General features: G+C 38.2%; 1 protein-coding gene across 1 annotated transcript in view; it reads left to right on the plus strand.

Moving 5' to 3' along the window:
* The window catches only part of NUCKS1 (nuclear casein kinase and cyclin dependent kinase substrate 1), a 33906-nt gene extending 21032 nt beyond the window's left edge, over positions 1-12874 (plus strand). Inside the window, exons 4-7 of the mRNA XM_037497980.2 lie at positions 2046-2101; positions 5174-5326; positions 6229-6378; positions 7601-12874. Of these exons, the coding sequence (XP_037353877.1) occupies positions 2046-2101; positions 5174-5326; positions 6229-6378; positions 7601-7800 (559 nt within the window). The 3' untranslated portion in view covers positions 7801-12874. The remainder of the gene's footprint in view (positions 1-2045; positions 2102-5173; positions 5327-6228; positions 6379-7600) is intronic.
* Positions 12875-13420: the final 546 nt, after the last annotated feature.

The following is a 13420-nucleotide window of genomic DNA, read 5'->3' on the forward strand; positions in this document are numbered from 1 at the left end:
AATACTCATTAGTTTAAATAATTTAATCAAATGGGGCAGTTTCCCTGGCCTTACTTTTTATAAATAAGCTTGAGTTGTAATTTTAGCTGTAATTGGCTTATGATACCAGGATATTTTAGCTATAATTGTTCTTACATTATATACACACGTCTCATATAAAGCACGACTTTTAGGCCTCCTTGATGATGATGAAGATGATAGCTACCATTTATGATTATTATATGCTTTATATTATCTAATTCTCACTAACCTTTATTGAGGTAAGTAATGTTAACTTCAAGGGGTTCCATGATTTACCCACAGTTATCCAGCAGTTAGACCAACAGGTTTTATTTTTGATTTATTTTTTTTCTCATTAGTAGTTTTTTCTTTAATATTTATATATTGTATATATGGTTTATATCATTGTTCATTTTTGTATAGTGTTTGATTTCTACTCTCCAATGTAGTCCCCATAAAATTCCCACCACCAAGTCACCAGTGAACCATCACCATAGATCCTTGTGCTCTTCCTGCCCCATTTTAATCCTTCCTTCCAGGCAGTATTCTGTTGATTTTTCTGTTGGTCTCTACTTAAAAGTTCAGCTTTTAGTTGATTTTCCTGTAATGGGATTCAAGGATTAAGCCTGTAAAGTCAATAGTGAAAGAACTAGAGAAAAATGATAGAATTCTTGTGAATTAAATGCTCACTTTATACTAAAACATTTATTTAGAACAGTCTCAGGTTTCTGAATTATAGTGTGTCTCACATCAGATTGCTTAGTAAAGAAATATGTTTGATTTTTCTCTTTGCTTATGAATCTTCCGTTCATTAGTTTGTCATTTGAGTGTGGTCTGGATTATGGGATATAGCACAGGAGATTTAGACCTGCTATTGAGAAAGGCAAGCTGTACAGGCAATTTTCTTGTATGAATTTTTCTTTTATTTATTTGTCAGAATTTCTTCTGGAATCATAACATTTTTATTGCTAAAGAGTACCAGTAATTTGCCCAGGATCATGAAATTAATTTTTTTTTTTTTTTTTTTTTTTTTTTTTAGAGCAACTGGGGTGTAGGCCAGAGGTGCAGGGGATTGAGAGGATTCACCAGAGACAGAGCGGGGAGCAGAACAGGCAGATCTACTGAAATCCACTGCTGAGAGGAGCAGCAGGCGAGACAGGAGAGGTCTGCTGAGCCATATGTGGTTTAGCTCCCTGGCCAGGGATCGAGCTCAGGCCTTGGCAGTGATAGTGCTGAGATAGGCCACCAGGGAGGCCCTCAGATCATACAATTAATTAATGACAAAGAAGGGACACTAGAACCCAGATTCCTAAGTATGGATTTAAAAGGAGTATCTTTGTCACTAAAAAAAATTGTTTTGTAAAACTTCCCATTGAATTTTGAAACTCCTTCTTATTTTACTTTGAGTGACTTTGAGGTCACTCACTGTTTCCATTACACAAGGTCTATATATGCATTGATGTTTCTGATATGGAAATAATGGAAATAAACAATAGCGGGAGATCATTAATTGCTTATTTTCATTTTGCTCTAGATAAATTTTTAGCTCTGTTGCCACATACATAACTGAGTTCCAATTTCCTTTACTAATTGCATTTTGTGGGTTTTTTTTTTTTTTTTTTTTTTTTGCAGCTGTATTAGGTGCTGTCCATTTATTTGCCTTCTTACTATTATTCATATATTATTTATTTTTAGTATTTTGTGCTGTGCCTCTGACAACAGAGGATTTTTTTTTTCTTATTCAATGTTCTTGTGAACCTGTCCTCAGCCTTAAGTGAGGCATTTTCAGCCTGGGTTTAGATAGATCCCTTCTTTTTTTCCTTTGGGTCTTTGGTTGCAGTGTTTTCTGAAAGTAGATAAAATTATGCCTACTCACATCCTTTAAGTAAAGAATAATGGAAGCAGTGTCACTCCTCAGCATCTGTTGGAGTATTTTATATGTAAAAGAGGTGTTCTTCAGTGTTCTCCCTCAGAAACCAGGAACCGAATATTCAATTTTTATCTAAAGCTTTTAAGCATTTACTTTTTCCCCTTTACTCTTACAGTGAGGACTCTGAAGAAAAAGATGTGAAGACCAAGAAGGATGATTCTCATTCAGCAGGTAGAAAACTGTTTTTAATATAATAGGTGTAATTCCTTTTTATGTATTTATTCGTTGGCTGTTTTAATAAGCAGTTTCATAATAATGTCAGGCACGTTGAAAATGCATCTTTGAAGATATCTTCATCTTCAAAGAATTTATAGTGATTTTCAATCCTCGTGACTGCTATTACTGTCACCTTTAATGCTTTATTTATTTACCTTTTACATACTCATGCTTAGTCCTACTCCAGGATTTCTTTTCCAGGAGGTTTACTCCATTAAGGCTTTGGTTTTTTTAAGTGTTTACAGATGATCTCATGCATAGACAAGATTTTGAAAATCATGGTGACGTACATCTAAAGAGCTATGAACAAACCTCTACCCCTAAATCCTATAGAGTGTTATAAACCAACACTACTTCAATACAGGATAATACAGTTTTAACAAGAAAGAAAAAAGATTGAAACCATGTGCATGAACAAATAAGATCTCAAATTACAGACAATGATAATGTATATAATACTAAGTAAAAGAGGTATGAAAAGTGAGAGTGATTAACTATGGTTGAAAAGCAAACTAAGGTTAGTTTCAGGCCTGTTTTTAGCTGGAAAGTAGTCTTCTGAAAAAGCCACAGAGAAAGTTGGTTTTTTGTTTTGTTTTGTTTTGTTTTTCAGAATTTTAATGTGAAAATGACCAAATAAAATGTTAAACCTTGATTGTTTAATGTTGGCCTTTTTTTTTTAAATTTCAATCTCCTAACAATTGAGAGTTTATTCCATATTAACCTATATTCACTGGCTTTTGCCTTCCTGGGTCTCCCTTAAACAAGATTGCTATTTATTTAGTTGATATGTAGCGGGTCAACAAAGTTCCTTTGAATTCACTCCACTGCGCTGTTTGCTGTCATTCCTTTTAAAGGCTGTTTGACAGCACAAGTTGGAAAGAAATTCTGTTATCCTTTCAAATTGTGCAGTGATGTTGTGATAATACACACTTATATTCATCTGCCTGGTGAACTCTAATGTATTGAGCATTTCGATATGAATTCATTTGTACTAGTGGTAAGCACAGCTCTTACCAGCTGGGTTTAGTTTTAAGTCTACCAAAATCAACTTTCCTGTATCTCTTGTCTCTAGATAAGATTTTTAGCAGTGAAAACTGTGTCTTAAACACTGACTGTGGCACAACTTAAAAGACCAGTAGTGTTGCCAAGTGAGTAACCACTAACACTTTAAAGAACAAGGGAGCCTCACAATCCAAAAAAGGTCTATAGGCAGAGACTTATACAAATATACCTTGGTCTAGAACGAGTAGACTGGCAGCCTGCCCTTGAACCAAGTTTATTCACAAATGCAACTGCAAGTCAAAATTTTTTTTAATTTAGGGCCTCCCCTGGTGGCACAGCAGTTGAGCGCTGGGCTGTGAGGCTGCCGGCAGCCTCTGCAGCGCTGGTTCTTTCCCTGGCCGCTGGCAAGGGTCCCACAAAAATAAATAAATAAATAAATAAATAAATAAATAAATAAATAAATAAAGAACAGTTGTTATTTGGTGTGATGATATATATTTTTAAAAAAAATTTTTTTTTTAAATTAAAGTTGATTTCAAAAATAAATGAAGTTGATTTGATCTAAGTGTGTGTTTTAAAGTTTCCCTTAATTCCTTCTAAATTAAAGGGGCCATACCTCATTCATTAAAAAGGGTAATAGTTTGACATTATTTTAGGGTCTACGTTTTTTGTATTTTTAAAGTAAGTGTAATTTTGTCCCCTCTTCTATTATTTAAAAATATATTTCTGACTTAAGTGCCTAAAAACTGTGAACATAGTTTTGAGTATAGTTGAAAATTTTAGGACAACGCAATGATTATTTGTTTAAAATATGTTATAGGAAACATGTATTTATGTCTAAATTCAGTTTTATTGCTACTTAAAACTACATACAGCCTGCTGCTCCCCTCAGCAGTGGACTTCAGTAGATCTACCTGTTCTGCTCCCCACTGTGTCTCTGGTGAATCCTCTCCCTCTTCCTGCACTTCTGGCCTACATCCCAGTTCTTACATGCAAAAATAACTAAAAATAAATCTTTAAAAAAAAAACTACATTCCTAAGCTATTTTATATATGACAATGGGTACATAGTCTTATTCAAGTTCATTCTTTGAAGTTTAGTCCTTTTGTATATTTTTTTTAATAGATTTTCTCTTTTTTTTTAATATTTATTTATTTACTTATACAAGCACTGGGTACACTCAGAAGTGAGGGAGGGTGAGAGAATTCACCAGAGCCAGAGCTGGGAACAGAACAGACAGACTGACGAAGTACACTGCTGAGGGGAGCAGTGGGTGTGGCATGAGAGGTCTACGCGCCATGTGGGACCCTCGCCCGGTGGCCGGGGATTGAACCGGTGCTGCAAAGGCTGCGGGCAACTTCGCAGCCCAGCGCTCAACCGCTGCGCCACCGGGGAGGCCCCCTTTTGTATATTTTGTGGGAATTTATTTCCATACATAGTTTGAATTTTTGAAACTATGATGAGAGCTTTTACGATCAACTCTGTAACTACTTGAAATATTTAATATGGCATTCTTATTAACTCTAGCCACATTACATCCTCCAGGGCTTATTTCGTAACTGGAAGTCTGCATTTTGACCACCTTTCATGGAAATTTTTTTTTTTAAGATTTATTTATTTATGCATACAAGAACTGGGGTATAGGCCAGAGGTGCAGGGAGCGGGGGTTGTGAGAGGATTCACCAGAGGCAGAGTGGGGAACAGAACAGGCAGGTTGATGAAATACACTGCAGTGAGCAGTGGATGAAACAGGAAAGGTCTGCTGTGCCATGTGGGTTGCTCCCTGGCCAGGAATCGAACTTGTGCTGCAGTGGCTGTGGATAGCTTCAGCTTCATAGGTTGCATCTTAACCCCTTGTGCCACCAGGGAAGCCCTCATGGAAATTTTTAAGGTTAGATTCCACCCTTTTTGAGTGAAAGAGAGAGGCAGGTTCTACCTCACGTTGACACTGTCGTCCCTTTTCTAGTCAGCTGCCAAATACACTTACAACTCTTTGGTCACTGCATCGTAACTTTGATATTGTAGAGGACAGTGAAGATGAAAAGGAAGATCATAAAAATGTGCGCCAGCAACGACAGGCGGCATCGAAGGCAGCTTCGAAACAGAGAGAAATGCTTCTGGAAGACGTGGGCAGTGAGGAGGAGCCGGAGGAGGAGGATGAGGCGCCGTTCCAAGAGAGTACGTGCCATGGTGGGCTCCCAGGCGGCTGTGCTTCCTGCGGGATTGCTTCAGCGCTTTCGTGTTGCCCGTTGCAGCAGGTCGCTAAAGTAGATACTCACTGTTAGAAGAGATGGTTGTTAATATCAGTTTTAAAAGGTAGATATTAAGCAGTTCAGAGACTTTACAATGATGACGTCCGTCGTTTGTATTTCAATACTGAATGAACAATAGACAGGTAGCGGCAGTATAGCGATTAACACAGTCTTCAAAAGAAAGTAAAAAGATTGAAACCATGTGCATGAGCAAATAAGAGCTCATGTTAGGATTTCCTGTTTGGGCCTGGTAGAGAAGGTTTCAGACCTTTCTCCCATTAAAAAATATTTCTGAGGTAGTATTGGTTTACATTGTTAATGTTTTTAAGGGATGGGCTCTCCCCCTCAGGTGGTGTTCCTAGCCACATGAACCGCCAACATTAAAAATACTAATATCAGAATTTAGGTGTTTCACAGGTTACTCAGATTAAACATAAGTATGTTTTCTTGTTTCTTTTATTCATAGTTGGACCAAACACACCAAGTCAATTAGGTTTCATTTCCCTGGTAGCACCACTATTATATGGGAGTGATGGAACTACCAGAGTTATTTGATGGTTTTTGTTTTTATTCAGATTAAGTCTCATCTCTTACTGTTTTCCAACCTCCTCTTCAAATAAGTCAGTCACACCCCGTGTGCTGCGTGTAATAAGCCTGTTTTTTACAGGTGGGGCCAGCCATGACACCAGCCTCACTGGCAGCGCAGCTGCAAACTAGAGTCCAAGAATGTTTGGCTCCCAAATCCCCCCACTAGTTGTTCCTAGCACTCTGTCCCTCTGTTCACTCACAAGGCTATAGGCATTAAGTTGGATTCTTCTTTCCTCTCAGAAGATTCCGGCAGCGATGAAGATTTCCTAATGGAAGATGATGATGATAGTGACTATGGCAGTTCAAAAAAGAAAAACAAAAAGATGGTTAAGAAGTCCAAACCTGAGAGAAAAGAAAAGAAAATGCCCAAACCCAGGCTAAAGGCTACAGGTGAGCTGAGTTGACATTATTTACGGCTTTGAAAATTTTCAGTACCCAATCCTGTTTTTCTACAGAAATTCTTCATGAGGGGCTGGTAAGAGTAAAAGGCTTCTGAAAAGGGGCCTTTCTTCAGGAAACCACCTTAAAGTGTTAACCTGTGAAGAACAACTCCACCCCGCCCCAGGAATCTAGCGAATAGCCCTGCTCTCACCTGCCACCGTGAGCGAGATTTGGAGGGATTGTGTCGGGCACAGTGGTGAAAAATGCATTAACCATGATCCCTGCTCCTAACAGCTAGTGAGAGCGTAAAAATGCAAGCGCACCCCTCAGTGATCTGACCCCCACCACCTTCTGCCTTAGCAGAATAGAAACTTCCTGGACAACACAGATTCTTTGAGCTTTTCTGGGTTCTACCAGATTTTCTCTTCGTTGCAACTACTTTGTCATTAAATGAAAAAATTGAGTTTGGTTTTTTGTTTTTTTTTTTAAATTCTGCCAAATAGAACTGGTTATTTCTAAAATCAGTGCTGACTGTTGGGAATGATAGAACTATCGAAAGTTCTTTGATGGCTTCAGTCTCTACTCAGATCAAGTTGTCGCCTTATTGTTTTTTACTCACTTTTTAAACATAAACAATACTTTTAGTTTCACAAAAGTTGTGATGATGTGCAGTTTCTACAGCCTGACATCTCTTAGAAGCTTTACTGCTAACATAACAAACATTACATTGATAAAAGTAGGTGAAAGACAGATGCCGAATGATCTTAGTATTTGCAGAATATAAATAACCAAAGAAGACATCCTGGCAAAAATAATTCTTAGAGTCTGTGGAAAATACACTGGTTCCCAGAAGGAATGATAGGACACAGGGGAGGGAAGGAAGGGGATGGGTCATTGGCACAGGATCTTTGGTGGAAGGTCACACCTGCACAAATGGAGGTGTGAAAGTGTACCCCCAAAGTTACATAGATGTGTGAAGGACCCAAATTAATAATTTAAAAAAGTGATTGGAAACCACTTTAGTGTACTGCATGTTTTCATGGTCAGTTTAGAAATTGAGATGGGTTGATCTGGGGATGCATATACTTTAGTAAGTATATGGTTTTTAGTAAGTTGGCCTGTTGAGTCAAAAACAAATTTTATTCTCACAAATTGCTTTGTGTTATAGCTGATTTTTATTAAAGGTGTTTTCTTCTGCCCCTTGCCCCAATTGGTGTTTTTCTTCTTTCAGTGACACCAAGTCCAGTGAAAGGCAAAGGGAAAGTGGGTCGCCCCACAGCTTCAAAGGCATCAAAGGAAAAGACTCCGTCTCCAAAAGAAGATGATGAGGAACCGGAAAGCCCCCCGGAAAAGAAAACATCTGCAAGCCCTCCACCTGAGAAATCTGGGGATGAAGGGTCTGAAGATGAAGCCCAGTCTGGGGAAGATTAAAAGTGATGATGATTTGGGAAGAGATTTTATTAAAAAAAAAAAAAAAAAAAGAAAAAAGAAGGGGGAAAAGAAAACCTACTTAAGATAGAACATGGTTTTGGCTATGGCTTGACTCATGGGCTTTCAATGCTTTTTTTCCTTTTATTGAAAATAACTTTTTCTCTCCTTTTTTTTTTTTTCCTTTTTAAGAAAACCATTGTACGTTTAATTTGCCTTTCTGTCTCTTGCTCTTCTCTTTGCCACCGACCCTCCCCCCTTCCCCAATGAAAGCCTTGTCAAATAATCACTGGATTGATTGCTTCATCTTTTTGTTTTTAATGGAAGGTATACCACAATTGTAAAGCAATAAGATTTGAGGTGAACACTATGAAAATTTTGCTTTTTGCTAAACCGTAGCAAGTTGAACAGTAATCAAAATATGTAAAAAGTTTTAGTTAAAAGATGCTTCTTTCATTCTCTACCTGGACTTTGAAAAAATTGATTGTCACCTAATACAATTTATCTATATATACAGGTATAGATATCTAAAAATAATCATGACTTTAATCTTCCACTGATGGGGCAAGTAGGAGATCAAGATGAATTCTGAATTGTTGCTAAAAGTATTCATGTTTTTTACTGGGAGGCAGGGTAGGTGGGGGTGGACCTTCCTGGCCTTACTTTAGGATGTGAGTTTGTTTTTATTTCATCACTTATTAATCTCAAAGAGACTCAGAGCCAGTGATCCTTTTATCCTGCTAAGGAACTTTTTAAAAAAGCAAGGACCACCAGGACATCACTCTCGTTTCTTATTTCATTCTCTGATGGTTCATGTTTTAAAATATATATGTATTGTATCATTCTGTTTCTTGGATAAAATTTTACCAAGGATCTAAACAAAACAAAAAAACCCTAGAAATTCAATGGTGAGATATATACATGACAGTGGAGTTCTTCTCAAACTGATAATGTTTAGGTTTTAAGCAAATAAAGTACCAGTTAATGTGAAACTCAATCACAAAGACTTGAGATTTTTCCTTTATGAAAACAGAGAATTGAGATTCTCCTAAGCTGTAGATGGACGTTCAGATCCCATGAACCATGCTCTCTTTTTATTTGGGGATAGAACATTTTCCTCTTCATCCACCTAGCTTCCCATTTCTTTGTAAAAACATGATACAAAATGCATTTCTCAGCTTCCTGCTGCTACATAGGACACCTCACACACAGCCCCCCATGCCTAGCAGCTCCGCCCTCCCATGTGATTTCTCCTGGCTCTCTTCAGTTCCTTCATATCCTGTCTTGGATGGGAGTATGTTAAGTGCTGCTCCCACAATCTTCAGTTTGCTTTCGACTTTATTTGGTGGTGCTCCTGTTTACTGTTCTTGTTGCTTAAATCAGGAGTTCAGAAACCATGTCTTTGGAGGCCTGTGTGTGGTTTGGTAACAGCTTTTCCATGCCTTACAAGCAGTCAGGAGACAGCTGTAGGCTCGATTCTCCACCACTAGGAGCAAGGTTTAGGGTGTTACTGAAATTTAGCCTTTATATCTACATTTGTTTCCTAATACCTTACATGGGTAATTTCCTTTCTATCTTAAGTCATAACGTATTTTTCCCTCAGCATGGCTTGCTTTCAGAGGATTCTAAGTCAAAGGGTTATTTAAGAAATGTTTTTACTCTGATTCTTAAGACACTTTAAGGAATATCCTTATTCTGTGATTTAAAAAAACAGCACCCAGTGACAGTCACGCCACTGTTGAACTGTGTGTTAAAGAATGAATTTGGAGATTTTAATACTTGGCCAAAAAGTGCAGAACTTGAGCATTAGCAGCAATTGGATTATTATCTTTCATGATGGTAACTTTGTTGTGAACTTTGAAATGAGGGTGTTAAAGATTATTCTACTTGCATTAGTAGGTTTGTTCAGGTATCTAATTTTAACAAGAAAGTTTGTGTTCAAGTAAAACACCTTATCAGTGTTTCCACCATGCACTTCTATTTTTAGGGGTTTATAACTTTAAGTCTTACATTCCTAGTAACATTTGGACTTTTCTTAGATTTTGATTCATGAAGTTGGGTGGGGGGGTTAAAAATTGAGCCTTGATATTTTATGTAACAGTCTTTTTATTATAATCTGCACTAACATCTCTGTGATCTACACCCATACTTTAGAGGTAACCATGTCTTCTAGTGTGCATTGGGTTGGGTTGCTTGGGATTGCTTTTTAAAAAACTGATTCTTGAGATTGAAGATGTATTATATATTTCTAATAGACTGGACAAAAGGATCTGTGTCCCCAAGTGAGACAGGCTCTGAATGAACTTTGTTTTCTCCACTTTTTATTGATGATTTAAAACACTCTAGTCTTCCCTTCAAATCATGCACGCGAGGAGAGGACAGCAGCGGTGTCTCAACTGGAAACAGGTGCTCAGTGTCAGGCCGGGCCGTGAGGTCGGGACAGGTGAGGAGCTCTAAGCTGATAGGCCCCGGCCTTAGGCACCAACCCTGACTGAATGCCCTCTTCCTCTGGTGTGACCATGGCCTCGTGGCCTCTTGGCGATGGCTTCACTGTCTTGCTTTGCAGCTCAGGAAGTAGGACGTTAACCCTGAAGGTGCTCGTTTGTGTTACCTGGATTCTCTGCCTTAGCTGTTAGGTTTACCTCTGGAACATGAATTTCGGCAGCTATGCTGACTGACACTACATTGTAGTTCTTAAGACTTTCTTTCCCTAGACCCTGCCCCCCGCCACAAACATACATCTAGAAAAGGGTCTCTTACGTTTTATTAAATCTAACTGCTGCTTTTGGTCCTCCTCACCTTAGATTGGACTCTATGGAGACATTTTAATTTTGGTAAGTGATAGACTTACCCTTTTTTCTAAAATATCTCCCTTTCATATCTCCACTTCCTATTGAGTCCATGAAAGAATATTAATGGGTGCATCCTCCTTTAGGGAAGTGGTGAGTGGAAATCTTGTAATCTGTAAGAATAGTAGTGGAATTCCTATGAAGGAGTTTTGATACTGGTTTTTGTTTTTTGTTTTTTGTTTTTTTTTTCACAATAACTGGTTTGCTCCAGGTTCAAACCTCAGTTCAACACTTACTCTTGGTACTGGTTTAAATAGAATGTCCTTATAGGTTAACTTGGAGGCTATAATGTAATAAAGTTGTGGCATTTGTGGATGTGGTCAGCCAAACCCAACTTGATGCTTTTTCTTTTTTTTTTTTTTTTTTTTTTTTTTTGCCCTCGTACATTCAAGTAACAAGTGGATGTTAGGGTTCTGGTTGGGAAGGAAGTAGTGCTTTTATTTAAACAAACCAGTTTGAGACATGCTTTGAGAGTGTTCAAAAGCAGAATTTCCTTCCAGGAGCAATGGGCAAAGCTTTCTAGAAGATCTTGTGGCTGTTGTAAGGAATGGGAGTCTGAGTAGCTCTTTCTGTGCCTGTACCACCGGTAGCTTTACTAAATAGAAACTCACCTTGGGAGTTTGGAAAGGAAGACACCTGAGTCTGGTCTTAGATTTAGATTTAGGTAGTTGGACAGAACAAGTAGTGGGTGTTTCCTGCAAGGGATAGGGGGAAAAATAAGTTGGTTGCTCTTGAGGTTAGAAAATTGTCCTTTTCTCTGCGTGAGAAGGGAGTTGGTTATGGTTTGAGTATTGGGACATCAAGCTGTCTATTAGCAAGCTTCAGTCCAACCCATTTTCCCTCTGTCTTGGGATAGACTTGATACAGGATGATTCTTTTTGAATCCATATCCCAAGTAACACTTATTTTTCAAAGCCTAATTCACAAAATTCACAGTGGTGCTGACTGTGTATTAACCACTATCGCGAGAAGTCCTATAAACCTGCCTGTTGCCATGCCAGTGGAAGGACTGACCTGTGACATCTGTCTGAGCATGCTTCGTGTGGCTGGTGGATGCCACCAATGTGCATACACTTTGTACATCGGGGTGAAGGGAGGGTTTTCTAGATTTTGGGGGGTGGGAAGGAGGGTAAAATTGGGATTTTTTTTTTTTGTTCTTTTTTCAATGGGATGTAGGGGTATAGTAAGCAGCTTATGCCCTAAATAACATGTATAAAAAAAAAAAAAAAAAAACAGAACCCTGAAGTATTGTGTGGACGTGTGTGTGAGTGTGTGTTTGTATAATGTCTGGCAATTAAACCTTTGTCTTCTGGAAATTAGTGGATTCTTTTCTTTTTTTTTCTCCAGAAGTATTTGTTACAAGATTTGTAAATAAGAGCTCTACTTAGTTTGTTTACCATGAACATGTTGCAGCAAATCTTATACACTTAGTTCCTGTAAGATTTAAGGAGAGACTTTAAGACTTGCCAGGTTAAGCAGCAGCCAAGTTCTCAGTAACTGTTTGCCTTGATGCATCTTTAAGACTTCATTTTGCCAGCTGTAAAACTCCCGGTCTCCCTTGATTTTAGTCCTTAATCTTTTGAGTTCTGAGCAGGAAGGGTAAAAGAGAGGAACCTGCTTACATGTGTTTAATCAGCCCGTGGGACTCGACCAGGGCTCTGGTGTTGCTGAGTGTGCGATCAGACTCTAGAGGGTTGGGCGTTCTTGCAGTACCTTCACAGTGCTGACACCTGCAGCATGGTACTTGAGGAGGTTCAAGTTTGAATGTAACCACTTTATTTAAAAGGGTTTTTTTTTTAATTTAAATAAAATGGGGTGGAAGTGAACATGATTTTGTTGACCATGTTTGTGAATATAAATGCAACATGCATTGGTAGGCTTGTGCGATGGTCTTTTGTGATACTTAATTTTTACATATCCCAGTCTCTGTGTGTTATCTGCATAAACAAAGACAAAACAAATTCCTGCTTTCTTTTATTGAAGGGTTTCCAGGACTGCGTGTCTGCTCCTGAGCTCTGTTTTAAGTATGTGTATCCTTTGCTTGTATTTTGTATTAAAAAATAAGAAAAAGAACCCTTTATCGTTGAGCATGTTGGCATCGTCCCTTTTATTTTTTTCTCTTTTTGGGACATATGAAGCAAGTTATTCTTTTTCTGTATCTTTTTTCTTTTGTAAACTTTTTTTTGTTTTGTTTAAAAATGGCTTTATAAAAGGGCTTTTATAACCCAGATGTGTGCTCTGTGTACTTCTTGTAACACTCTTAAGCAAATACCCTGACTTCCTATACGCTGATCACCTTGGCTTGTTAGCTCCTCACCCAGCCTGACTTGGAGGAAGAATCTGCTTCCCAACTGAATGCTCTAGAAACTAACAGTGATCACCACTGCTGTTGGGAGCAAAAGCATGTTATCTCACAAGTCAAACGTAGTTCATACTTTCTTCAGAGGCACTGTATTGGCTAACTTCTGATTAAAGGAGCATTGACCTATGTGCACAAGGATTCCTAGTTAACATTTTTCCTCAAGTGGTATAGGAGGCATAATTCATCATATAATTATATCAAAGAAGAATGTTTATACACAAAAGATACTTGCAATCGATTTCAAATACCCATTTGAATGACGCTGCCACTCCAAATGCTCTGGGGTGGAGAAGCTGGTACAAAATCCCTCTAAACTGAGCTGATAACAGCTGTCAGGGTTTTTATTCCTTCCAACCTTTGCCCTTGTTTACATTTATGTCTAATACAAATATTGTAATTCACATGCAAACTC

The sequence above is a fragment of the Talpa occidentalis genome, unplaced genomic scaffold, assembly GCF_014898055.3.
Source record: "Talpa occidentalis isolate TD23 unplaced genomic scaffold, MPIMG_talOcc4v2.1 talOcc4.8, whole genome shotgun sequence".
In the NCBI taxonomy this organism is placed as follows: Eukaryota; Metazoa; Chordata; class Mammalia; order Eulipotyphla; family Talpidae; genus Talpa; species Talpa occidentalis.